Below are 25,917 nucleotides of genomic sequence, written 5' to 3'. Positions count from 1 at the left end.
GAGGAAGGAACCGGCCCACCCCGTTGGAAGCGCAGGAGCAGACGGCTGCGTGGGCCTGGGAAGCTCTTCTCTTTCTTCATAATCTTTATTCTTTGTTTTAGTGTAATCCAGATAGATCAATAGACAGATGATAGGGAGGGAGGGTTGGATGGAGGGAGCGAGGAGACGGAGGAAGGGTGGCAAGAAGGGGGAGGAAAAAAAATCCCCAAATTCCCCGAAACTAAGACACGTGGCAACAGTCAGGAAGTTGGGAGCTTCCAGAAAATTAAACGCTGCAAAGAGTTCGCGGGCTTAGTAGACCCGCCCATTGGCGCGTGCATCCTCTGCGTGGGAAGTGCACAGGATGGCGCCAACCCGCTAGTATATAAGGACCCGACCTGGGCGCTTCCAGGGAAACGCGAAGGGGGCTTCGGACGCGCTGGAGCTTGAGAGGTAAGAGAGGGTCCCGGCCCCTAGCCTGGGACTCCGGAGTTCCGTTTCTACCCGTGCTTCAGGGTCTAGTCCAGCTGAATCCCCGTTGGGCTGTAACTCGAATGCCAGGTTCGAGAAGAGAGCAGCACCCGCCCCACCTCACTCCAGCCAGGGTGTGGGGTGTTGGGGGTGTGGGGAGGGGCTGGAGGGGTGCGGAGGGTCTGGGGGTGGAGTGGAGTGGGGGTATCTGTGCTTTTCTCCCCTGCCTGGGGGCCCAGCTAGTTTGCTCAGCAGGTTGCCTGAAAAGCGGGCTATGGAGGACTGGGAGGCGGTGCGCGGGTGGATAATGGCTGCGGAAGGCATTGGGGGCGGGGCGGGCCTGACCTGTGCACCTGCTCCCGCTAGAAGTTGGAAGAGCCCCTGGCCAGCGAGCAGCGGTTTCTGGGGGGCGCGGAGCAGGAACCGAAGCCTGGGAGGTCACAGGGTCAAGTGCACCTTGGTGGCTCCCAGGGCTGCAGGTCTCAGGCTTCAGAGTTCTTGGTATTGTAGACTTGAGAAACTAGTTCTACAGGTTTCGTGTGACCGACCAACCGCTCTAAACTATGTCCCTTAATATAGAAACTTACAGCAGAATTAGAATTGCCATTACCCTGCGGGGAGGTTTATAATCTAGAGAGGGGAGAAATGAGAAAAATGTCTCCCTGTGGACAAGATCTGTAGAATACACGTGCTATCCAAGAAGGACAAAGAGCTCTATGTTTTAGTTTTCCAAGAGGGCACGTCTGTCGCAGCCCACTTTTCTTTCTTTTCTTTTTTTTTTAAATTAATTTTTAATTTCTGTGGGTACATAGTAGATGTATATGTTTATGGGTTACATGAGATATTTTAATACAGGCATGTCATGTTTAATAATCACATCAGGGTAAATGGGGGTATCCATCACCTCAAGCATCTGTCCTTTGTGTTACCAACAATCCAATTATGCTCTTTAGTTTTTTATCTTATTTTATTTTTGTAGGTACATAGTTGATGTATATATTTATGGGGTACATGAGGTGTTTTGATACAGACATGCAATGTGAAATAAGCACACCATGGAGAATGGGGTATCCATCCCCTCAAGCATTTATCCTTTGAGTTGCAAACGATGCAGTTACACTCTTTAAGTTATTTTAAAACATACGATCAAGTTATTATTGACTGTAATAACTGTTGTGCTATCAAACAGTAGGTCTTATTCATTCTTTCTTTTTTTTTTTTTTTTTTTTTTCGAGACAGAGTCTAGCTCTGTCGTCCAGGCTGGAGTGCAGTGGTGCGATCTTGGCACACTGCAAGCTCAGTCTCCCGGGTTCAGGCCATTCTCCTGCCTCAGCCTCCTGAGTAGCTGGGACTACAGGCGCACACCACCACGCCCGGCTAATTTTTTGTGTTTTTTAGTAGAGACGGGGTTTTACCGTGTTAGCCAGGATGGTCTCGATCTCCTGATCTCGTGATCCGCCCGCCTTGGCCTCCCAAAGTGCTGGGATTACAGGCGTGAGCCACCACGCTCGGCCATTCTTTCTAATTTTTTTGTACCCATTAACGCTCCCCACCTCATCCCTTCCCTTCTACCACCCTTCCTCAGGTAGTCATCCTTCTGCTCTTAGAATAAAATTGTTTTGATTTTTAGATGCCACAAATAAGTGAGAACATGCGATGTTTGTCTTTCTGTGCCTGGCTTATTTCATTTAACCTAATGATTTCCGGTTACATTCGTGTAGTTGCAAATGATTGGATCTCATTCTTTTCTATGGCTGAATAGTACTCCACTATGTATATGCACATCATTTTCTTTTTCTTTTTTTTTTTTTTTAGGTTTAATATTTTTTTTTAAATTTATTTATTACTATTATACTTTAAGTTGTAGGGTACATGTGCATAACGTGCAGGTTTGTTACATATGTATACTTGTGCCATGTTGGTGTGCTGCACCCATCAACTCATCATTTACATCAGGTATAACTCCCAATGCAATCCCTCCCCCTCCCCCCTCCCCATGATAGGCCCCTGTGTGTGATGTTCCCCTTCCTGAGTCCAAGTGATCTCATTGTTCAGTTCCCACCTATGAGTGAGAACATGCGGTGTTTGGTTTTCTGTTCTTGTGACAGTTTGCTAAGAATGGTGGTTTCCAGCTGCATCCATGTCCCTACAAAGGACGCAAATTCATCCTTTTTGATGGCTGCATAGTATTCCATGGTGTATATGTGCCACATTTTCTTAATCCAATCTGTCAATGATGGACATTTGGGTTGATTCCAAGTCTTTGCTATTGTGAATAGTGCTGCAATAAACATACGTGTGCATGTGTCTTTATAGCAGCATGATTTATAATCCTTTGGGTATATACCCAGTAATGGGATGGCTGGGTCATATGGTACAGCTAGTTCTAGATCCTTGAGGAATCGCCATACTGTTTTCCATAATGGTTGAACTAGTTTACAATCCCACCAACAGTGTAAAAGTGCTCCTATTTCTCCACATCCTCTCCAGCACCTGTTGTTTCCTGACTTTTTAATGATCGCCATTCTAACTGGTGTGAGATGGTATCTCATTGTGGTTTTGATTTGCATTTCTCTGATGGCCAGTGATGATGAGCATTTTTTCATGTGTCTGTTGGCTGTATGAATGTCTTCTTTTGAGAAATGTCTGTTCATATCCTTTGCCCACTTTTTGATGGGGTTGTTTGTTTTTTTCTTGTAAATTTGTTTCAGTTCTTTGTAGGTTATGGATATTAGCCCTTTGTCAGATGAGTAGATTGCAAAAATTTTCTCCCATTCTGTAGGTTGCCTGTTCACTCTGATGGTAGTTTCTTTTGCTGTGCAGAAGCTCTTTAATTTAATGAGATCCCATTTGTCAATTTTGGCTTTTGCTGCCGTTGCTTTTGGTGTTTTAGACATGAAGTCTTTGCCCATGCCTATGTCCTGTATGGTACTACCTAGGTTTTCCTCTAGGATTTTTATGGTATTAGGTCTAACATTTAAGTCTCTAATCCATCTTGAATTAATTTTCGTATAAGGAGTAAGGAAAGGATCCAGTTTCAGCTTTCTACTTATGGCTAGCCAATTTTCCCAGCACCATTTATTAAATAGGGAATCCTTTCCCCATTTCTTGTTTCTCTCAGGTTTGTCAAAGATCGGATGGCTGTAGATGTGTGGTATTATTTCTGAGGACTCTGTTCTGTTCCATTGGTCTATATCCCTGTTTTGGTACCAGTACCATGCTGTTTTGGTTACTGTAGCCTTGTAGTATAGTTTGAAGTCAGGTAGTGTGATGCCTCCAGCTTTGTTCTTTTGACTTAGGATTGTCTTGGAGATGCGGGCTCTTTTTTGGTTCCATATGAACTTTAAAGCAGTTTTTTCCAATTCTGTGAAGAAACTTGTTGGTAGCTTGATGGGGATGGCATTGAATCTATAAATTACCTTGGGCAGTATGGCCATTTTCACCATATTGATTCTTCCTATCCATGAGCATGGTATGTTCTTCCATTTGTTTGTGTCCTCTTTTATTTCACTGAGCAGTGGTTTGTAGTTCTCCTTGAAGAGGTCCTTTACATCCCTTGTAAGTTGGATTCCGAGGTATTTGATTCTCTTTGAAGCAATTGTGAATGGAAGTTCATTCCTGATTTGGCTCTCTGTTTGTCTGTTACTGGTGTATAAGAATGCTTGTGATTTTTGCACATTAATTTTGTATCCTGAGACTTTGCTGAAGTTGCTTATCAGCTTAAGGAGATTTTGGGCTGAGACAATGGGGTTTTCTAAATATACAATCATGTCATCTGCAAACAGGGACAGTTTGACTTCTTCTTTTCCTAACTGAATACCCTTGATTTCTTTCTCTTGCCTAATTGCCCTAGCCAGAACTTCCAACACTATGTTGAATAGGAGTGGTGAGAGAGGGCATCCCTGTCTTGTGCCAGTTTTCAAAGGGAATTTTTCCAGTTTTTGCCCATTCAGTATGATATTGGCTGTGGGTTTGTCATAAATAGCTCTTATTATTTTGAGGTACGTTCCATCAATACCGAATTTATTGAGTGTTTTTAGCATGAAGGGCTGTTGAATTTTGTCAAAAGCCTTTTCTGCATCTATTGAGATAATCATGTGGTTCTTGTCTTTGGTTCTGTTTATATGCTGGATTATGTTTATTGATTTGCGAATGTTGAACCAGCCTTGCATCCCAGGGATGAAGCCCACTTGATCATGGTGGATAAGCTTTTTGATGTATTGCTGAATCCGGTTTGCCAGTATTTTATTGAGGATTTTTGCATCGATGTTCATCAGGGATATTGGTCTAAAATTCTCTTTTTTTGTTGTGTCTCTGCCAGGCTTTGGTATCAGGATGATGTTGGCCTCATAAAATGAGTTAGGGAGGATTCCCTCTTTTTCTATTGATTGGAATAGTTTCAGAAGGAATGGTACCAACTCCTCCTTGTACCTCTGGTAGAATTCAGCTGTGAATCCATCTGGTCCTGGACTTTTTTTGGTTGGTAGGCTATTAATTATTGCCTCAATTTCAGAGCCTGCTATTGGTCTATTCAGGGATTCAACTTCTTCCTGGTTTAGTCTTGGAAGAGTGTAAGTGTCCAGGAAATTATCCATTTCTTCTAGATTTTCCAGTTTATTTGCGTAGAGGTGTTTATAGTATTCTCTGATGGTAGTTTGTATTTCTGTGGGGTCGGTGGTGATATCCCCTTTATCATTTTTAATTGCATCGATTTGATTCTTCTCTCTTTTCTTCTTTATTAGTCTTGCTAGTGGTCTGTCAATTTTGTTGATCTTTTCAAAAAACCAACTCCTGGATTCATTGATTTTTTGGAGAGTTTTTTGTGTCTCTGTCTCCTTCAGTTCTGCTCTGATCTTAGTTATTTCTTGCCTTCTGCTAGCTTTCGAATGTGTTTGCTCTTGCTTCTCTAGTTCTTTTAATTGCGATGTTAGAGTGTCAATTTTAGATCTTTCCTGCTTTCTCTTGTGGGCATTTAGTGCTATAAATTTCCCTCTACACACTGCTTTAAATGTGTCCCAGAGATTCTGGTATGTTGTATCTTTGTTCTCATTGGTTTCAAAGAACATCTTTATTTCTGCCTTCATTTCGTTATGTACCCAGTAGTCATTCAGGAGCAGGTTGTTCAGTTTCCATGTAGTTGAGCGGTTTTGATTGAGTTTCTTAGTCCTGAGTTCTAGTTTGATTGCACTGTGGTCTGAGAGACAGTTTGTTATAATTTCTTTTCTTGTACATTTGCTGAGGAGTGCTTTACTTCCAATTACGTGGTCGATTTTGGAGTAAGTACGATGTGGTGCTGAGAAGAATGTATATTCTGTTGATTTGGGGTGGAGAGTTCTATAGATGTCTATTATGTCTGCTTGCTGCAGAGATGAGTTCAATTCCTGGATATCCTTGTTAACTTTCTGTCTCGTTGATCTGTCTAATGTTGACAGTGGAGTGTTGAAGTCTCCCATTATTATTGTATGGGAGTCTAAGTCTCTTTGTAAGTCTCTAAGGACTTGCTTTATGAATCTGGGTGCTCCTGTATTGGGTGCATATATATTTAGGATAGTTAGCTCTTCCTGTTGAATTGATCCCTTTACCATTATGTAATGGCCTTCTTTGTCTCTTTTGATCTTTGATGGTTTAAAGTCTGTTTTATCAGAGACTAGTATTGCAACCCCCGCTTTTTTTTGTTCTCCATTTGCTTGGTAAATCTTCCTCCATCCCTTTATTTTGAGCCTATGTATGTCTCTGCGTGTGAGATGGGTCTCCTGAATACAGCAGACTGATGGGTCTTGACTCTTTATCCAGTTTGCCAGTCTGTGTCTTTTAATTGGAGCATTTAGTCCATTTACATTTAAGGTTAAGATTGTTATGTGTGAACTTGATCCTGCCATTATGATATTAACTGGTTATTTTGCTCGTTAGTTGATGCAGTTTCTTCCTAGCCTCGATGGTCTTTACATTTTGGCATGTTTTTGCAATGGCTGGTACCGGTTGTTCCTTTCCATGTTTAGTGCTTCCTTCAGGGTCTCTTGTAAGGCAGGCCTAGTGGTGACAAAATCTCTAAGCATTTGCTTATCTGTAAAGGATTTTATTTCTCCTTCACTTCTGAAACTTAGTTTGGCTGGATATGAAATTCTGGGTTTAAAATTCTTTTCTTTAAGAATGTTGAATATTGGCCCCCACTCTCTTCTGGCTTGGAGAGTTTCTGCCGAGAGATCTGCTGTTAGTCTGATGGGCTTCCCTTTGTGGGTAACCCGACCTTTCTCTCTGGCTGCCCTTAAGATTTTTTCCTTCATTTCAACTTTGGTGAATCTGGCAATTATGTGTCTTGGAGTTGCTCTTCTCGAGGAGTATCTTTGTGGCGTTCTCTGTATTTCCTGGATTTGAATGTTGGCCTGCCCTACTAGGTTGGGGAAGTTCTCCTGGATGATATCCTGAAGAGTGTTTTCCAACTTGGTTCCATTTTCCCCCTCACTTTCAGGCACCCCAATCAGACGTAGATTTGGTCTTTTTACATAATCCCATACTTCTTGCAGGCTTTGTTCATTTCTTTTTCTTCTTTTTTCTTTTGGTTTCTCTTCTCGCTTCATTTCATTCATTTGATCCTCAATCGCAGATACTCTTTCTTCCAGTTGATCGAGTCGGTTACTGAAGCTTGTGCATTTGTCACGTATTTCTCGTGTCATGGTTTTCATCTCTTTCATTTCGTTTAGGACCTTCTCTGCATTAATTACTCTAGCCATCAATTCTTCCACTTTTTTTTCAAGATTTTTAGTTTCTTTGCGCTGGGTACGTAATTCCTCCTTTAGCTCTGAGAAATTTGATGGACTGAAGCCTTCTTCTCTCATCTCGTCAAAGTCATTCTCCATCCAGCTTTGATCCGTTGCTGGCGATGAGCTGCGCTCCTTTGCCGGGGGAGATGCGCTCTTATTTTTTGAATTTCCAGCTTTTCTGCCCTGCTTTTTCCCCATCTTTGTGGTTTTATCTGCCTCTGGTCTTTGATGATGGTGATGTACTGATGGGGTTTTGGTGTAGGTGTCCTTCCTGTTTGATAGTTTTCCTTCTAACAGTCAGGACCCTCAGCTGTAGGTCTGTTGGAGATTGCTTGAGGTCCACTCCAGACCCTGTTTGCCTGGGTATCAGCAGCAGAGGCTGCAGAAGATAGAATATTTCTGAACAGCCAGTGTACCTGTCTGATTCTTGCTTTGGAAGCTTCCTCTCAGGGGTGTACTCCACCCTGTGAGGTGTGGGGTGTCAGACTGCCCCTAGTGGGGGATGTCTCCCAGTTAGGCTACTCAGGGGTCAGGGACCCACTTGAGCAGGGAGTCTGTCCCTTCTCAGATCTCAACCTCCGTGTTGGGAGATCCACTGCTCTCTTCAAAGCTGTCAGACAGAGTCGTTTGCGTCTGCAGAGGTTTCGGCTGTGTTTGTTATTGCCCTGTCCCTAGAGGTGGAGTCTACAGAGACAGGCAGGTTTCCTTGAGCTGCTGTGAGCTCCACCCAGTTCGAGCTTCCCAGCCGCTTTGTTTACCTACTTAAGCCTCAGCAATGGCGGGCGCCCCTCCCCCAGCCTCACTGCTGCCTTGCCGGTAGATCACAGACTGCTGTGCTAGCAATGAGGGAGGCTCTGTGGGTGTGGGACCCTCCCGGCCAGGTGTGGGATGTGATCTCCTGGTGTGCCTGTTTGCTTAAAGCGCAGTATTGGGGTGGGAGTTACCCGATTTTCCAGGTGTTGTGTGTCTCAGTTCCCCTGGCTAGGAAAAGGGATTCCCTTCCCCCTTGCGCTTCCCAGGTGAGGCAATGCCTCGCCCTGCTTCAGCTCTCGCTGGTCGGGCTGCAGCAGCTGACCAGCACCGATCGTCCGGCACTCCCCAGTGAGATGAACCCAGTACCTCAGTTGAAAATGCAGAAATCACCGGTCTTCTGTGTCGCTCACGCTGGGAGTTGGAGACTGGAGCTGTTCCTATTCGGCCATCTTGCTCCGCCATGCACATCATTTTCTTGATCCATTCATCTGGTGATGGATGCTTAGGGTGCTTCCAAATCTTAGCTATTGTAAACAGTGCTGCAAGAAACATAGGAGTGCAGATGTCTCTTGGATATATGATTTCCTTTCTTTTGGGTCAATACTTATGAGTAGAATTGCTGAATTTTGTGGTAACTCTATTTTTAGTTTTCTGAGGAACCTCCAAACTGTTATCCATAATAGTTGTACTAATTTACACTCCCACCAACACTGTATGAGTGTTCTCTTTTCTTCACATCCTTGCCAACATTTGTTATTGCCTGTCTTTTGGATAAAAACCATTTTAACTTGGATGAGATGATACCTCATTGTAGTTTGGATTTGCATTTTTCTGATGAACAGTGATGTTGAGCACCTTTTCACGTGCCTGTTTGACATTTGTCTTCTTTTGAGAAATGTCTATTCAAATCTTTTGCCCATTTTTCAACAGGATTATTGCATTTTTTCCTATAGAGTTGTTGGAGCTCCTGTTATATTCTGGTTATTACTCCCTTGTTGGATGTGTAGTTTGCAAATATTTCCTCCCATTTTGTGGGTTGTCTTTTCACTTTGTTGATTGTGTTCTTTGCTGTGCAGAAGCTTTTTAACTTGATGTGATCCCATTTGTCCATTTTTGTCCATTTTTGTTTTGGTTGCCTATGCTTATGGGGTATTGCTTAATGAATTTTTGCCCAGATCAATGTCCTGGAGATCTTCCCCAATGTTTACTTGTAGTAGTTTCACAGTGTGAGGTCTTAGATTTAAGTCTTTAACCCATTTTGATTTGATTTTTGTATGTGACAAGAGTTAGGAGTCTAGTTTCATTCTTCTGCAGATAGATACCCAGTTTTCCCAGTGCCATTTATTGAAGAGAATGTCTTTTCCCCAGTGTATGTTCTTGGCACCTTTGTGAAAAATGAGTTCACTGTAGGTGTGTGTATTTGTGTCTGGGTTCTCTATTCTGTTCCATTGGTCTGTGTGTCTGTTTTTATGTCAGTATCATGCCATTTTGGTTACTACAGTTCTGTAGTATAATTTGAAGTCAGGTAATGTGATTCCTCCAGTTTTGTTCTTTTTGCTTAGGATAGCTTTTGCTATTATAGTTCTTTTGTGGTTCTATATAAATTTTAGGATTTTTTTTCTGTTTCTGTGAAGAATGTCATTGGTATTTTAATAGAGATTGCAGTGAATCTGTAGATTGCTTTGAGAAGCATGGATATTTTAACAATATTGATTCTTCCAGTCCATGAACATGGACTACCTTTCCGTATTTTGGCTCTTCAATTTCTTTCATCATGATTTCACAGTTTTTATTGTAGAAATCTTTAATTTATTTGGTTAATTCCTAGGTATTTAATTTTATTTGTGGCTATTGTAAGTGGGATTACTTTTTTTATTTCTTTTTCAGATTGTTCACTGTTGGCATATAGAGATGCTATTGATTTTTGCATGTTGATTTTGTATCCTGCAACTTTACTGAATTTATCAGTTCTAATAGTTATCTGGTGTAGTCTTTAGGTTTCTTCCAAATATAAGATCATATCATTTGCAAACAGGGATAATTTGACTTCTTCCTTTCCAATTTAGATGCCCTGTATTTCTTTCTCTTGTCTAAGTGCTCTAGCTAGGATTTCTATGTTGAATAACAATGGTGAAAGTGAGGATCCTTATAGTGTTCCAGATCTTAGAAGAAAGGCTTTCAGTGTTTCCCCATTCAGTATGCTACTAGCTGTAGGTCTGTCGTATGTGGATTTTATTATGTTGTGGTATGTTCCTTCTATACCCAGTTTTTTGAGGGATTTTCCATGAAGGGGTAATGAGTTTTATTAAGTGCTTTTTCAGCATCAGTTGAAATCATATGGCTTTTGTCCTTCATTCTGTTGATATGATGTGTCACATTGACTGATTTGCATATGTTGAACCATCCTTGCATCCCTGGAATAAATAGCACTTAGTCATGATAAATGATCTTTTAAATGTATTGTTGAATTCAGTTTGCTAGTATTTTGCTGTAGTGTTTTTTTCTTTGATATGTCTTTGGTTTTGGTATCAGTAATACTGGCCTCATAGAATGAGTTTGGAAGTCTTCCCTCCTTCTCTATTTTTTGAATAGTTTGATAAGGTTGGTATTAGTTCTTCTTTAAATGTTTGGTACAATTCAGTGGTGAAGCCATCGGGTCCCAGGCTTTTCTTTGCTGGGAGACTTTTTATTATGGCTTTATTCTCATTACTTCTTATTGGTTTGTTCAGGTTTTGGATTTCTTTATGGTTCAATCTTGGTAGGTTGTATGTGTCTAAGAATTTATTTTCTCTAGATTTTACAATTTATTGGCATACAGTTGCTCATAGTAGCCACTAATGATCCTTTGAATTTCTGCAGTATCAGTTGTATTGTCTCCTTTTTCATCTCTGATTTCGTTTATTTGGGTATTCACCTTATTTTCTCAGGTAACCTGGGTAAAGGTTTGTCAATTTTGTTTGTCTTTTCAAACAACAAACAGGTAGTGAAGCCAGCCAAGCTGTGTTCTTTTCTTCAGAGTGGCAAGTTCCCTCAGGACCTAGGTGAGTTCACGGATGCTATCCAGGAGTCAGGGACTAGAGTAAGAAAACCTTAGAAATCTACCTGGTGTTCCATTCTACTGTGGCTGAGATGGCCCTCAAATCATGAGACACAGTTCTTCCCACTCTTTCCTCCTTTTTCCACAGGCAGAGGAGATTACCCTGTGGCCATCATGACCATGGGTCCACAGGGAGTACTGTTAGCTATTGCTGATATTCACTTAAAGCCCAAGGGCTCTTTAGTCAGCTTGTAGTGAATGCTACCAGGTCTGGGACTCACTCTTCAGGACAGTGGACTACCCTCTGACCCAGGGCAGGTCCAGAAATGCTGTCCAAGAGCCTACTTGGTGCTCTACCCCTGTGGCTAAGCTGGTATATACGGTGCAAGACAAAGTCCCCTTTACTTTTCCCTCTGCTTTTCTCAAGCAAAGGTGTCTCTGCCTGTATGTGCCACAGCTGGGATTTTGCTGAGTCTCACCTGAAGCCAGCAGATTCTCACCCAAGACCCACGGCATATTACCTGGGTATCATTGCTGATTACTCAGGGACCAAGGGCTCTTTAGTCAGCAGGTGATAGATCCTGCCAGGACTGGGTCCTTCCCTTTAAGGCAGCAGTTTCCCTTCTGGCTCAGAGTGTGTCTAGAAGTGTACAGGAGATAGGGTCTGGAATGGGTGTCTCATGACCCTGACCAGTGTCCTATCCTACTGTGCCTGAGCTGACATCCAAGATGCAAGACAGAAGTCCTATTTAGTCTTCTCTCTTCTCTCCTCAAGTGGAAGGAAGTGATCTTTTTGGAGCTGAGAGCTGCACTATCTGGGGTTGGGAGGGGTGTGGTGCAAGCACTCTCTTAGTTGCTGCAGCTGGTATCTCAGTAGGTTGTGTGCCCTCCAAGCCTACTGGCTCTGAGCTCAGCTCAGCACTAGGACTTGCCTAGGAGTTTCAGTCCTTATGGCCTAGAATGCCTTTCAAGTTTATTTAGAGCACCATAGCACTTCAGCTACAGTGGCGAGGCTTGCTGGAACTCAGGTTTCAATTGCTGGATGGACAATTTCTATCTCACTAGGGCTGGTCCAAATTCTGCCTTCATGGGCAGGTATAAGCTGGATTCAGCCTGGTTTTGCTTTTCACTGTAACAGGGCAGCACTGAGTTCAATGCAAAGTCTTAAAATCGCTGTGCCCTCCCTTTCCAAGCACACAGATTTCTCTGCACCACGTGGTCACTGTAGGAGAAGGGGGATGGTAGGTGGAGTCTTCTATTACACCACCTTGTTCTGCCCTCCCATTTCCCTTTCTGTTCAGTTTCTATCTGAGGCTAGCCAATCCCCTGTGATCTAGGGGAGATGGGTGGGAGGATGGAAGGAAAGGGGAAGTAAAACAAAAAATAAGAACCATCCAGAAGCATACAGAAAATTGGGCACCACTAGACAATTTGACATTGCAAAGTTTTCCCAGGCTAATTCCTCACCTTTTAGGGAGTTTGCTGAGCAAATTAGGTAAGCCTTCCTGGCAGGGGAGAAATGCACAGATGCCACCCACTCAGCCCCCTGCTTGGGGGTGGTTGTCCCCGCGTGTTCATGTCAGACTCACTGTTCCATCAGGGGTCCTACAGGACCGCTGGGGCATGGGGAGAAATGGGGACAGCTAATAAATGGAAATCATACGGCTAATAAATGGAAACCGTACAGCTAATAAATGGTGGAACTGGGATTTGAACCTAGGAAATCTGAGTCTTAATCCTTGAACTCTGCTACCTCTGTCTACATAGGTTTCTGTATACAGAGCCTTCAGGACTGCTTTTGGTGGAAAGAGAGCATGTGGTGCTAATTCACTGTGTTGGTGGGAACACTGGCTGCACTGAAAGGTTTGAGAAAGTTATCCTGTAAACCGACTAGAATCAGGTGCTTTTGTTTCTGAAGTGCTTTGGTAAGTGTCCTGAGTTTCTTTTCTTAATTCTTAATTTCTTATTAACTTAGTTTAATTTTATTTAGGATTTCAAATTTGTATGGGACAATATCTCTACCTTACAAAGAATGTGCAAGTGATGCTGATTATAATTCCTTTAATCCTAAGGAAACAGCTAGGGATAGAGCTCTCTAAGCCTTTTTTGCCTGCAAAAGAATCTAAGCAGATGGTGGAGTTGCTGTTTAAATACAGTTGCCAGTGGAAAACTATCAGCATCTATTGGCTTTGACAATAAAGTTTATGGGGCAGAGAAAGTATTTAACTATGAAATCCCTATATATCAAAAGGAGTATTTTACAAATAACTTGATAAAAATGTTTCAATGGTCTTGGAATGCAGAATGGAATTTTGAGAAATATAAATTTGTAGGCAAGGGTCTAAAGTAGGCAAGATGGTAAGAATGTGGATGTGCCACCAGCCTTCCTTTTTTTTTTTTTTGTTTTTTGAGACAGATTCTTACTTTGACTCCCAGGCTGGAGTACAGTGGCACGATCTTGGTTCACCACAATCTCATCTCGAGGGCTCAGGAGATTCTACCACCTCAGCCTCCTGAGTAGCTGGGACCACAGGTGAGCACCACCACACCTGGCTAATTTTTGTATTTTTTGAGGAGACGGGATTTCACCATGATGCCCAGACTGGTCTCAAACTCCTAGGCTCAAGTGATCTGCCTGCCTCAGCCTCCCAAAGTGCTGGGATTATAGGCGTGAGCCACCGAACCTGGCCCAGCCTTCACTTTTATCTAACAAATTTCTTCTAAATGTCTTCATACCTCAGTCATCTCATTCCTTCTGTCACCTGCATCAACATCCACCTTCTCTGTTCAGAGTTACTAGCACCCACTCAGACTTGTAATTTCAAGCCTTTAGTGTAGGATGGATTTTTGTAGGAAGGGAAAATAAGGCTGTGATAGTCTGCTTCTACATATTGTATATATCCTTGATGACTTCAAAATAGGTTATGAATATACTGATTGCTTTAAGTTTTATTTTATTTTAATAATTTTCCAATAATGATGCAAGGTATTTGTTGATTATATTTAAAATATTTATTAAAAAAATAATTTTCAAATAATGATGTGAAGTATTTGTTGATTGTACTGGTTTTTTACAATTTCATTTTAAATAATAATTTTCAAATAATGATATCAGTTATTTGTTGATTATATTGATCTTTTTGAACAATTCTTAATCTTGATTATTCGTAATTTTTATTTCAAAGTTCACTCTCCTTCTTTTTTATTTCCCTTATTGAGACCTACAATCCATTCACCTTTTTACTTTGTTCCTGTCAATGAGATCCCTGCCACCCTCACTCCCTGACCTATTTGTCTTAGAATGCGTAGTCCAGATTTCAGTTACTTCCGTGATAAAATCCTACCCTTCCCCCGACTACCGTTTTAATTCGAAAGAGGATGACTTTTAAAAAATGTTGTAATAACTCAGAATTCCAGAAATGCAAAGAGAAGAAAACAACAAAAATTTATGTCCCACTCACCTCTGAGATGTATTTAGTACAGGTGCTTTTTCTTCTGAACTTATAGCATTGTATGTACAGCTAAAGGTTTCTTAATTCTCTAATCTCATTCTTTTCCATACTTATTTGTAACCTCTGTTAAAAAAAAAGTGCATTTTTATTCACGATGTTTTTCTCCTTTTACGAAACATAAACATATTTATTATGGTTTTTAAAATATTTTAATCTAAATGCTATTCTATTGTGTGTTATCTTCTGCAAACCTGCTTTTAAAATTTATCATGCTTTGTGAGTTTATCTATATTTATGCTTGAAGATATGATTTACTTATTTTGTCTGCTGTATTAATCTTTCATTGTAAGTTGTTTGTTTCCCATGTCAAATATCTATCTTGTTCTTTATAATGTCTGTTTCAAACTGTCTCTGTTCTGTTATTAAAATGTTTTTGTCAGCTGGGCATTGTGGCTCACGCCTATAATCCCTAGCACTTTGGGAGGCCAAGGCAGGGGTATTGCTTGAGCCGGAGTTTGAGACCCACCTGGGCAACATGGGGAGACCCCCATCTCTACAAAAAAAAATTTTTTTTTAAGAATTAGCTGGGTATAGTTGCTGTGCGCCTGTAGTCCCAGCTACTCGGGAGGCTGAGGTGAGAGCATTGCTTGAGCCCCAGAGTTTGAGGCTGCAGTAAGCTGTGACTGCACTCCAGCCTGGATGACAGAGTGAGACCCCATCTCACACACACAAAATGTTTTTGTCTTGTTTTTATACCAAGTGCCTCTGTCTCAGGGAGTCACTTTATTTTCTACCTCAAAGAGAAAAGTGAAGCTATCAGAAGGGGACTCTTTCAGCTTCCTCCCACCAAAGCGATACGCCTACCTTTCGCCCATGCCAATTATCTCCGTTTCTCCTCCTCCTGACCTTCTTCTGCATCCTGGATCACCTTCCTTCCTTACCTCTCTTTTCAGGGCCTTCACTGTCTCAATCATCCTAACTTCCTTCTATCTCTTTAAATTTTCACTTCCCTACTAGCTTCTTCCCATCTAAATATGTTTAGACCTTTCCCATCTTAATAAAATTCTTTAGCTTCTTCTTTTCCTCCAGCTACATTTCTTTTTACCTCTCTCCTTTATAGCTTCATATAGTGAACAAGTTGTATATATGTGGTGATACTATTTCCTAACCTCCCATTCATTCTTTGACTCATTGTGAAATGGACAGTTAATATAGATTCCTTTACTAAACACCTGTGAACCAAAGCATAGTGTTAAATCCTTTTTGAGAATTATTCTCAATTAATCCTCATAATAACAGGCATATTAAGGTGGATGCACCATGTTTTATAGGTAAGAAAACAGAGTTAGAAAGATTAAATATCTAGGTTAATGTTACAATACATTTAATGACAAGTGGAATTCAAGCCATCTCCATTAACTCTAGTCTCTAAGACCTTAGCCTGTGATTTATTGCCTCCTGGTGCCCACTGCCCAGGTGTCTGAACAGCATTTTTCAAAGTCACCAATAACCTTAATTTTACTAAACCTAATAACACGTTCGAGTCATCACCTAGCTGTACCTGTCAGCAGTATTAGACACCTTGGCTCTGTCACGCCCCACCTTTGCAGCCTCCGTTTTTCATTATATCATAGATCTGAGACCTCTGCGCAGGTGATTTTGTTTTGGGCTTCCTTAATACCATATACCCTTGGTTTTTCTCCTACCTCTGGTTTTTCACAGTCAGTCCTTTCTACAGTCTCCTTTTCAATGTTGTCTTCTTTTACTCATTCCCTAAAGTCAATGTTCACTGGAACATCAACAATCTAAACTGAGATAGTCTCATTCCATTGTACACATGCCCTTCATGTGATCCACCGCTTCCATTCTTCAATGCTGATAACTTCACCCGGCCAATTCAAAGGCATCCTTCAGGTCTTGATTAAATGTCACCTTTGCCTTGGAAGTCTTGTTGAACCATCGTCTCCAGATTCGTTTAGATACCCCTTTAGTGTATTTTTCTTCTCATAACTCATATAATACATGATGTTAAATGCTAATTTCATTAGCACCCTTCCTTACCAACCATTCTCCTCCTAAAGAGAAGGGATTGCTCCTGTTTTGCTTGCTAGTTTATTGCCTTCTCTCAGCACATATTAGACAGAAAATAATATATTAATAAATGAATTGCATGCATGTAACAATTCATGTCTTCTAATAGTTTCAGCTGTGAGTTCAACATGGAGGCAAATCAGTGCTCCCTGGTGGTGGAACCATCTTACCCAGACCTGGTCATCAATGTAGGAGAAGTGACCCTTGGAGAAGAAAACAGAAACAATCTGCAGAAAGTTCAGAGAGACCAAGAGAAGGAGAGAGTTTTACGGGCTGCATGTGCTTTATTAAACTCAGGAGGAGGAGTGATTCGGATGGCCAAGAAGGATGAGCATCTCGTGGACATGGGGCTGGATTTAGAAAAGTCTTTGAGAGAGCTTATTCAGTCTTCAGATTTGCAGGCTTTCTTTGAGACCAAGCAACAAGGAAGGCGTTTTTACATTTTTGTTAAATCTTGGAGCAGTGGCCTTTTACCTGAAGATGGCTCTGTCAAGCCCCGCCTTTGCAGCCTCCGTTCTTCATTACACCGTAGATCTGGGACATCTGAACTTCTCATGAACTCAAGAGAGGCATTCTGTTTCCTGAAGAAAAAGAAAAATGATGCAAAAATCTTGGAAGAAGGACCTTTTCACAAAGTTCACAAGGGTATACACCAAGAGCTCCCTAACTCGGATCCTGCTGACCCAATTTTCCAAAAAGACTATCTCGAATATGGTGAAATTCTACCTTTTCCTGAGTCTCAATCAGTAGAGTTTAAACGGTTCTCTACAAAACATATCCAAGAATATGTAAAAAAGATAATTCCAGAATATGTCTCTGCATTTGCAAACACTGATGGAGGCTATCTTTTTATTGGAGTGGATGATAAGAGTAAGAAAGTTCTGGGATGTGCAAAAGAAAATGTTGACCTTGACTCTTTGAGAAGGAAAATAGTGAAAACAATACACAAACTACCTTGTGTTCATTTTTGCCAAGCCCAGTGCCAGATAACCTTCACACTCAAAATTGTGGATGTGTTAGCTAGGGGAGAGCTATATGGTTATGCTTGTATGATCAGAGTAGAGCCATTTTGCTGTGCAGTGTTCTCTGAAGCTCCCAATTCATGGATAGTGGAGGACAAGTATGTCTGCAGCCTGACAACTGAGAAATGGGTAGGCATGATGACAGACACAGATCCAGGTAAGAGGGAGAAAGCTCCTCCCTTTCTGTCCTTTCTACATCCTTGGGACCTCCCATATTAAATTTTCCTTTGCTGCCTATGACTTTGAATATCTTACATCCACTAAACACTTTATTTTGAATCCCCAAGTATCCTACTTTTCATACATGAGAAAATTTTGTTGGGTGATTAGAAATCTAACTCACGTGTCTATAAGTGGTGATTTTCTACATTTGTAACTGAACAGAAAATTATTTGAGAATGGCCACCCTTGCAGTGGTGTACTGGAATGGCTCTTACTGGCTTTAGAATCAATTATTAAATTTTCAGGAATTTTTGAGGTAGTTGTTAAACATATTTATTACTAAAAATTAGGTTATATATACTTGCACCTAAATAAATTGTATCAGAAACAAATGTAATAAATTCAAACTCACCACTTCCTAATTATTTGCTACATTTTACTATTATCTTTGCTTGAGAGATTATTTACATCTATTGTATCTTTGTGGTGGTAATACTATAAAATGGAGTGCTACTGTGCATTGCTTTCCAACGCTGTATTTAGTGATAATCCATCAGGAGCTTGAAATTGTCTGTGGTGGGAAGATTTATAACACCGAAACTGGCAGTTGGCTATGAACGAGGGATCTCTTCTCAACTAGATCTGTTTATCAAACCATCACCAGCATAGTACTGCTTTCTGGGGTTGCTTGTTTGAAGTATTAAAAGTCCTTTGGGCTGGGCTCGGTGGCTCATGCCTCTAATCCCAGCATTTTGGGAGGTCGAGGTGGGTAGATCACCTGAGCAGGAGTTCAAGACCAACATGGCGAAAGCCTATCTCTACTGAAAATAGAAAAATTAGTCAAACGTGGTGGTGTGTGCCTGTGGTCCCAGCTACTTGGGAGGCTGAAGCAGGAGAATTGCTTGAATCTGGGAGGAGGAGGTTGCAGTGAGCCGAGATTGTGCCACTGCACTGCACTCTAGGTGATAGAGGGAGACTCTGTCTAAAAAAAAAAAAATCCCTTTAGATTGAAGTTTGCTGTCACTTCATAATAGTACCCTGCCTAAATTAAGATGTAGTTTATCTCTTGATCCTTGAGGACATTGTTGATTTTGTAGCTCAGGAAAATTTGAAAGCAGCTCAGAGCCAAGTGTGGTGACTGACGCTTATAATTCCAGCACTTTGGGAGGCCGAGGTGGGAGGATCACTTGAGCCCCAGAGTTTGAGGCTGCAGTGAGCCATGATTACACCAATGCACCCCAGCATGGGTGAGAGTGAGACCCTGTCTCAAAACTAAAAGAACAGAAAGTATTTCAGGGTGAGGAGGGTCATGGGGATAGAGGTGTATTCAAGGTTTGTCCTCAGCACCCTTTCATATTGTTCTGTGTCTCTGTTTATCCTGTTGATATTTTGCCTTTTCTTCCACTCATCACCATGTACCCATTATGCTCTATGCCAGCAGCTATAATCTGCTCTACCCCTCTGCTCCTAACAGTTTGAAATATTTCTTGCCTTGCATCACTACTGCTTCCCAAACATATTTCTGTATATACCCCATCATGCTATAATTTGGCAGGCTGGTGGGCTATCTCAGTGTCTCTGGAACACCTGAGAACACCCTAAGCCTGTAGAAATACAGAGAGAACATAAAAACTGGGACACAGTCTTCTGAGTAAAGTGGATGTGTACTTGGAAAGGAGATGTTATAAAGCCGATTCCAATCTCCAAAGCACATGAAAAAGTTAATGCACTCTATAACGTCCTTTGATTTCACACAGTGTCTCATTTTAACATCAGGAATAAGCATAGGTGTCAGAATGTCGCCCAGGCTGGAGTGCAGTGGCACGATCATAGTCCACTGCAGCCTTGAACTCCTGGGCTCAAGTGGTCCTCTCACTTCAGTCTCTTGAGTAGCTGAGACTACAGGCATGAGCTACTGTGCCCAAGCTCTAAGCTATTTTTTAAGTGTGAGTAACGGTGATTGCAAATCAGTGATGAGATGATATTTAACAGGGATGAGAGTTGGGTTCAGGAGAGGTGGTAACGGTTGGAGAGGGGATGTAAAATAAGATACATGCACAGACAGCAGTACTAAAAGAATGTGCTAGGTATCATAAGAGGTGTGCAAACAAAATGCTGTCCTGATACAGAGAACGAAGAATTATACTGAATGGAGAAATACATTTAAACTTCCAAATAATGGCTTTTCAGGGTGGGTTTTGGCAACCTTGATATGCAATAAAGGCACTTATCTAGACAGAGTGAGTGGAGAGTTATTTTGATATTATCTCTCAAGTCACACTATTTAGAAAGTCACACATTCCACCTACTGATAAGGCCTCTTTCAGTATGAAGAGATTAACATGTCAGAATAATGTGAATTTTCTTTCTTAAGATCTTCTACAGTTGTCTGAAGATTTTGAATGTCAGCTGAGTCTATCTAGTGGGCCTCCCCTTAGCAGACCGGTGTACTCCAAGAAAGGCCTTCAACATAAAAAGGAACTCCAGCAACTTTTATTTTCAGGTAATTATGGTTTGTCTTCTCAACACCAGCCAGTTTCTATGTCAGGATAAAGGGAGATTAAACTGTTTTATTTGTTTTGTAAAGTCCTGAAAGTGCTCTGCAAACCCATAGATAAGACGTGATGATGTTACAATCTTCTTGGTGATAAGTGGTTTAGAAATGAACCCTCACTGACCCCAGTGGCTAAGGCAGTACCACACATAGAATCCAGGAACATTATTTCCCTTAAAGATTATTTGTTCTTGTAGTTCCCAACTCTGGCTGATCATCAGTGTTTCTGGTCATTTTTAAAAGGACACATATCTGAGTTCCTCCTCCACTCATAACAAGTTGGAATACCTGGGAAGAGTGGCTTGCAATATGCACTTTTCTCAAACTACCCTCATGATTTTATGCTAATCTAGATTGGAAAACTTTTATCTAGTCAAACTAGTTATACACTGCACCAGAGAGCAGCCAAAAAACTGCCTACCCTTGCCAGATTTTCCAGAGGAGTGGTGGTTGTAAATATGAGAAAAGAATATAAATCTAGGTCAAGATGGAAAACAAAACATTTAAAATGGAGATGGATTATGCATTTCTTCCCATGTTTTGGGTTTAGGACAATCATGTAGCAGCACAAACACAATAATTCAGGACCAAGGTCAACGCCTTTTCTCTACTCTTATCCCTTGCTCCCATGATAGGCTTTGTTTAGGAATCCATTGCTGTCTTCTTTGTAGAATCCCAGAGAGGGAAAACCACTTGCCTAAATCTGTGCAGTAAGTCAGTGGCTTATCTGGCACTGTAATTGATACATAAATGTCCTATATATGTGTAAATATCTGTCAAGGATCATTAAATTAATAGATAATGATTGCCCCATTACAATTTCATTTTTTCCCTTATCCAAGGTCCTTGCATTCATTTACGTATCAAACTTATATTTTAGAAACTGTCCACAATAAACAATGTAATCTAAGAGTAAACCTATTAAGCACTGCTAATCATTTTTTAAGCTCAATAGATTCATTTTAGTAGAGCTTATTACCATGGAATAAATTATAACTAAGACAAAATAATAAGCTATATGCCCATAGAGGAGCAGCCTATTATTCTGGTATTAAAAAAATCAATTTTCTAAAACTTCTACCAAACTTTTGAAGAATAGGCATATTTTAGACTATTTGCATTGTTCTGGATTCATAGAAAATTAACAAAAATTCCCAAGTCATTGTTTTTTGAGACAGGGTCTTGCTCTGTCACCCAGGTTGGAGTGCAGTGGTGTGATCATAGCTCACTGCAACCTTAAACTCCTGAGCTCAAGTGATCCTCTAACCTCAGTCTCTTGAGAAGCTAAGACTATAGGCATGAGTTACTGTGCCCAACCCTAAGCTATTTTTTAAGTGTGAGAAATAGTAATTATAAAACTTGTTAAAGATAGAAAAAAAAGAAAAAGGAAAACTCAGACTAATCTTACTTATTAATGAGGATGCAAAGACAGAATTCCAGAAATACAAGGATGTATCAGCATTTGGAGAGTTAATGTAATTCATCATTTCTATGTATCTATGCAGATAAATTATATATTTGTCTTCTAATACATCAAAAAGGCATTTGTAAAGCTCAATACATGTTGTTTTTTTAAAGGTCCTCAACAAAACAGTAACCTATAAATAGTGCTTTAATATTATATTTATATTTACATATATATATGTATATATATCCACCAAGAACATCATGTTAATTGGGAGAGATTATAGGCATTCTATTAAATTCAGGAACAAAACAGCCACTTGCATATTACAAGCACAATGTCATATTAATTGACCAATACAGTTAGATAAGAGAAAGAAATTAGAGGGATTAAATGGAAGAAGATAGGACTATATATCTGGAGAACTCATGGGAATCAAATGAAAAGCTACTGTAAACAGTAAAAGAATTCAGAATGAATATAAGTACTTATATTAGTATTATAAGAAACAACTATAAAAATTAATATGCAGAATTCAGTATCTTTAATATAACGTATAATGAAAGAAAACACCCAATTTCCAATAACAACAAAAAGGTAAAATATCTGCAATAAACCTATCTAAAGCAAAAGTTAAATTAATATTGAAGGACACAGAAGCATAAGTGAATCAGGGAATGTTATGTACTTTGAAGGAAGAATCATCATCACAAAGTTGTCAATTCTGAAATTATTTTATATATCAATTTTAAAAGAGATTATTTAAATCTAAACATAAAAACTAAATTAGCAAGAACAGGTGGAAAATTAAAACCTGAAAAACAAGAGAGGCTATCTATAAATAACATATATTATTTATAGATATATAAATACATATAATATATAATTATATAACTATAATATATAGATATAAAAATATTATATATCTATATATTATGTAAATAAGTATACATTTTTATTTTATTATTTCATATTTATATGTTATATACTTATATTATGTATAATATATATTATTTATATATTTAAATATATAGTATATATATATAAATAATAAAAAGAGTTGTATTGGCATGTAATTAGTATATATATATAAGTAATAAAAAGAGTTGTATTGGCATGTAATTAGACCAAAGTTATGGAATGTAGGATCTGGAAATACACAGAAACATAAATTAAAATTTAGTTTATCATGAAACTGGCCTTGCAAATAAGTAGAGAAAAACAGAAATGTTCATAAATATATAGGGTAGCTTGGTGGCAATTAACTTTTTAAAAGATGAATTCATACTTTACTTCATATACTAATATAAACTCCAAATGGATCAAGAATTTAAAACAAAAAGCCAGAAAAGTTCTAGAAGAAAACATAGGCAAACATCTTTATAATTTTTGCGTTAGACTTAAAAATATCAAGATTCAAAATCTGTGAACCATAAAAGACTGATATATATCACTGCATACAAATAAGTATTGTGCATGACTAAAGCCACTAAGAACAAAGTCAAGTGACCATGACCAAGTAGAAAAAATATTTGCAACCCATATCACAACCAAAGGGCCAGTGTCTCTAATATATAAAGAGCTTCCAGAAGTTGATAAGGACACACACACACACACAGACACACACACACACACACAAACAGAAAAATCAACAAAGATAGTCCAGAGAAAATAAAATTCATACAGCTCTGAAACATTTGAAAAGATGCTAAATATTAATCAAAATAAGAGACATGTAAATTAAAAGGAGATATTATTTCCATCTACTAGATTGTTAAAAAATGAAAAAACCTGACATTATCTCTTATTTGCTAGATTGTGGGGAAACACACCTTCTTGTACATTGCTAGTGGGAGTCCATATTCGTACAACTCCATTGGAGGACAATTTGGCAATATATTAATATATTGGAATCACAAATGTATTTAACTTTTGGGATTTTATTTTGTGTGTGTGTGTGTGTGTGTGTGTGTGTGTGTGTATGCTACATATGCTTGCATACATACCAGACATACAAGGTTACTCGCTGTAGTGTTAACATAATAGCAAAAGATTGGGGGGAAAACTAAAGGGCCCATCAATAGGGACTGGTCAAGCAAGATATGGTACATCCATATCTGTGTTAGATAGCTGTAAGAAAAGAATAAGAAATTGTGCATTGATACAGAAAGATCTCCACAATACATTGCTAAGTGAAGAAAAGTAGTTGCTGAGTGGTTTGCTACCTGTTGGGAAAGAAAGGGCAGAATATTTGTTTGTATTTGCATAAAGCAATTTCGGAAGAGTAGGCAAGAAACTTAAAAGTGTCTGTGATAAGGGAGAAGGGTGAGATTGGGAAGGCAGGAAATTAAGAAAATGGGAGTAGGAGTGTTTGGGTATTTGGTATAGGAATATATTAACCAAAGTTTTTTTTTAAATGACATTTTTCACTTTTGGAACATTGTTATTGTTATTAGATTTTGAACATTAATAGTGGTAAACAAATTATGTTTATAGTTTTACAAATAGATTCCAGATATTAAGAATAAAGATGTTCTGGTTTTTTGAAAAGATCAACAAAATTGATAGGCCACTAGCAAGACTAATAAAAAAGAAAAGAGAGATCAAATAGACGCAATGAAAAATCATAAAGGGGATATCACCACTGACCCCAGAGAAATACAAACTACCATCAGAGAATACTGTAAACATCTCTATGCAAATAAACTAGAAAACCTAGAAGAAATGGATAATTTCCTGGACACTTACACTCTCCCAAGACTAAACCAGGAAGAAATTGAATCCCTGAATAGACCAATAGTAGGCTCTGAAATTGAGGCAACAATTAATAGCCTACCAACCAAAAAAAGTCCAGGACCAGACGGATTCACAGCCGAATTCTACCAGAGGTACAAGGAAGAGCTGGTACCATTCCTTCTGAAACTATTCCAATCAATAGAAAAAGAGGGAATCCTCCCTAACTCATTTTATGAGACCAACATTATCCTGATACCAAAGCCTGGCAGAGACAAAACAAAAAAAGAATTTTAGACCAATATCCCTGATGAACATCGATGCAAAAATCCTCAATAAAATACTGGCAAACCGAATCCAGCAGCACATCAAAAAGCTTACCCACCATGATCAAGTGGGCTTCATCCCTGGGATGCAAGGCTGGTTCAACATACGCAAATTAATAAACATAATCCAGCCTATAAACAGAAGCAAAGACAAAACCCACATGATTATCTCAATAGATGCAGAAAAGGCCTTTGATAAAATTCAACAGCCCTTCATGCTAAAAACTCTCAATAAATTCGGTATTGATGGAATGTATCTCAAAATAATAAGAGCTATTTATGACAAACCCACAGCCAATATCATACTGAATGGGCAAAAACTGGAAACATTCCCTTTGAAAACTGGCATAAGACAGGGATGCCCTCTCTCACCACTCCTATTCAACATAGTGTTGGAAGTTCTGGCTAGGACAATCAGGCAAGAGAAAGAAATCAAGGGTACTCAGTTAGGAAAAGAAGAAGTCAAATTGTCACTGTTTGCAGATGACATGATCGTATATTTAGAAAACCCCATTGTCTCAGCCCAAAATCTCCTTAAGCTGATAAGCAACTTCAGCAAAGTCTCAGGATACAAAATTAATGTGCAAAAATCACAAGCATTCTTATACACCAGTAACAGACAAACAGAGAGCCAAATCATGAATGAACTCCCTTTCACAATAGCCTCAAAGAGAATAAAATACCTAGGAATCCAACTTACAAGGGATGTAAAGGACCTCTTCAAGGAGAAATACAAACCACTGCTCAGTGAAATAAAAGAGAACACAAACAAATGGAAAAACATACCATGCTCATGGATAGGAAGAATCAATATGGTGAAAATGGCCATACTGCCCAAGGTAATTTATAGATTCAATGCCATCCCCATTAAGCTACCAATGACTTTCTTCACAGAAATGGAAAAAACTGCTTTAAAGTTCATATGGAACCAAAAAAGAACCCGCATTGCCAAGACAATCCTAAGCCAAAAGAACAAAGCTGGAGGCATCATGCTACCTGACTTCAAACTATACTACAAAGCTACAGTAACCAAAACAACATGGTACTGGTACCAAAACAGCATGGTACTGGTACCAAAACAGAGATATAGACCAATGGAACAGAACAGAGCCCTCAGAAATAATACCACGCATCTACAGCCATCTGATCTTTGACAAACCTGACAAAAACA

At 39.6% G+C, this 25,917-nt stretch overlaps 1 protein-coding gene across 3 annotated transcripts in view; it reads left to right on the top strand.

Moving 5' to 3' along the window:
* The first annotated feature begins 321 nt into the window (after positions 1-321).
* The window catches only part of SLFN11 (schlafen family member 11), a 32,519-nt gene continuing 6,923 nt past the window's right edge, over positions 322-25,917 (top strand). Inside the window, exons 1-5 of one of the 3 annotated variants that reach the window (XM_045375144.3) lie at positions 322-432; positions 12,769-12,926; positions 13,418-13,534; positions 16,654-17,723; positions 20,103-20,231. In XM_045375144.3, the coding sequence (XP_045231079.2) occupies positions 16,673-17,723; positions 20,103-20,231 (1,180 nt within the window). In that variant the 5' untranslated portion in view covers positions 322-432; positions 12,769-12,926; positions 13,418-13,534; positions 16,654-16,672. Of the gene's footprint in view, positions 433-12,415; positions 12,497-12,768; positions 12,927-13,417; positions 13,535-16,653; positions 17,724-20,102; positions 20,232-25,917 lie in introns of those variants that run through there. The other 2 variants (XM_045375142.3, XM_065531234.2) reach the window with 2 other exon arrangements.

The sequence above is a fragment of the Macaca fascicularis genome, chromosome 16 (genome assembly GCF_037993035.2).
Source record: "Macaca fascicularis isolate 582-1 chromosome 16, T2T-MFA8v1.1".
NCBI lineage: Eukaryota > Metazoa > Chordata > Mammalia > Primates > Cercopithecidae > Macaca > Macaca fascicularis.
Note: the sequence above shows the minus strand (reverse complement) of the source record. Positions and strands in the feature narration are given on the sequence as shown.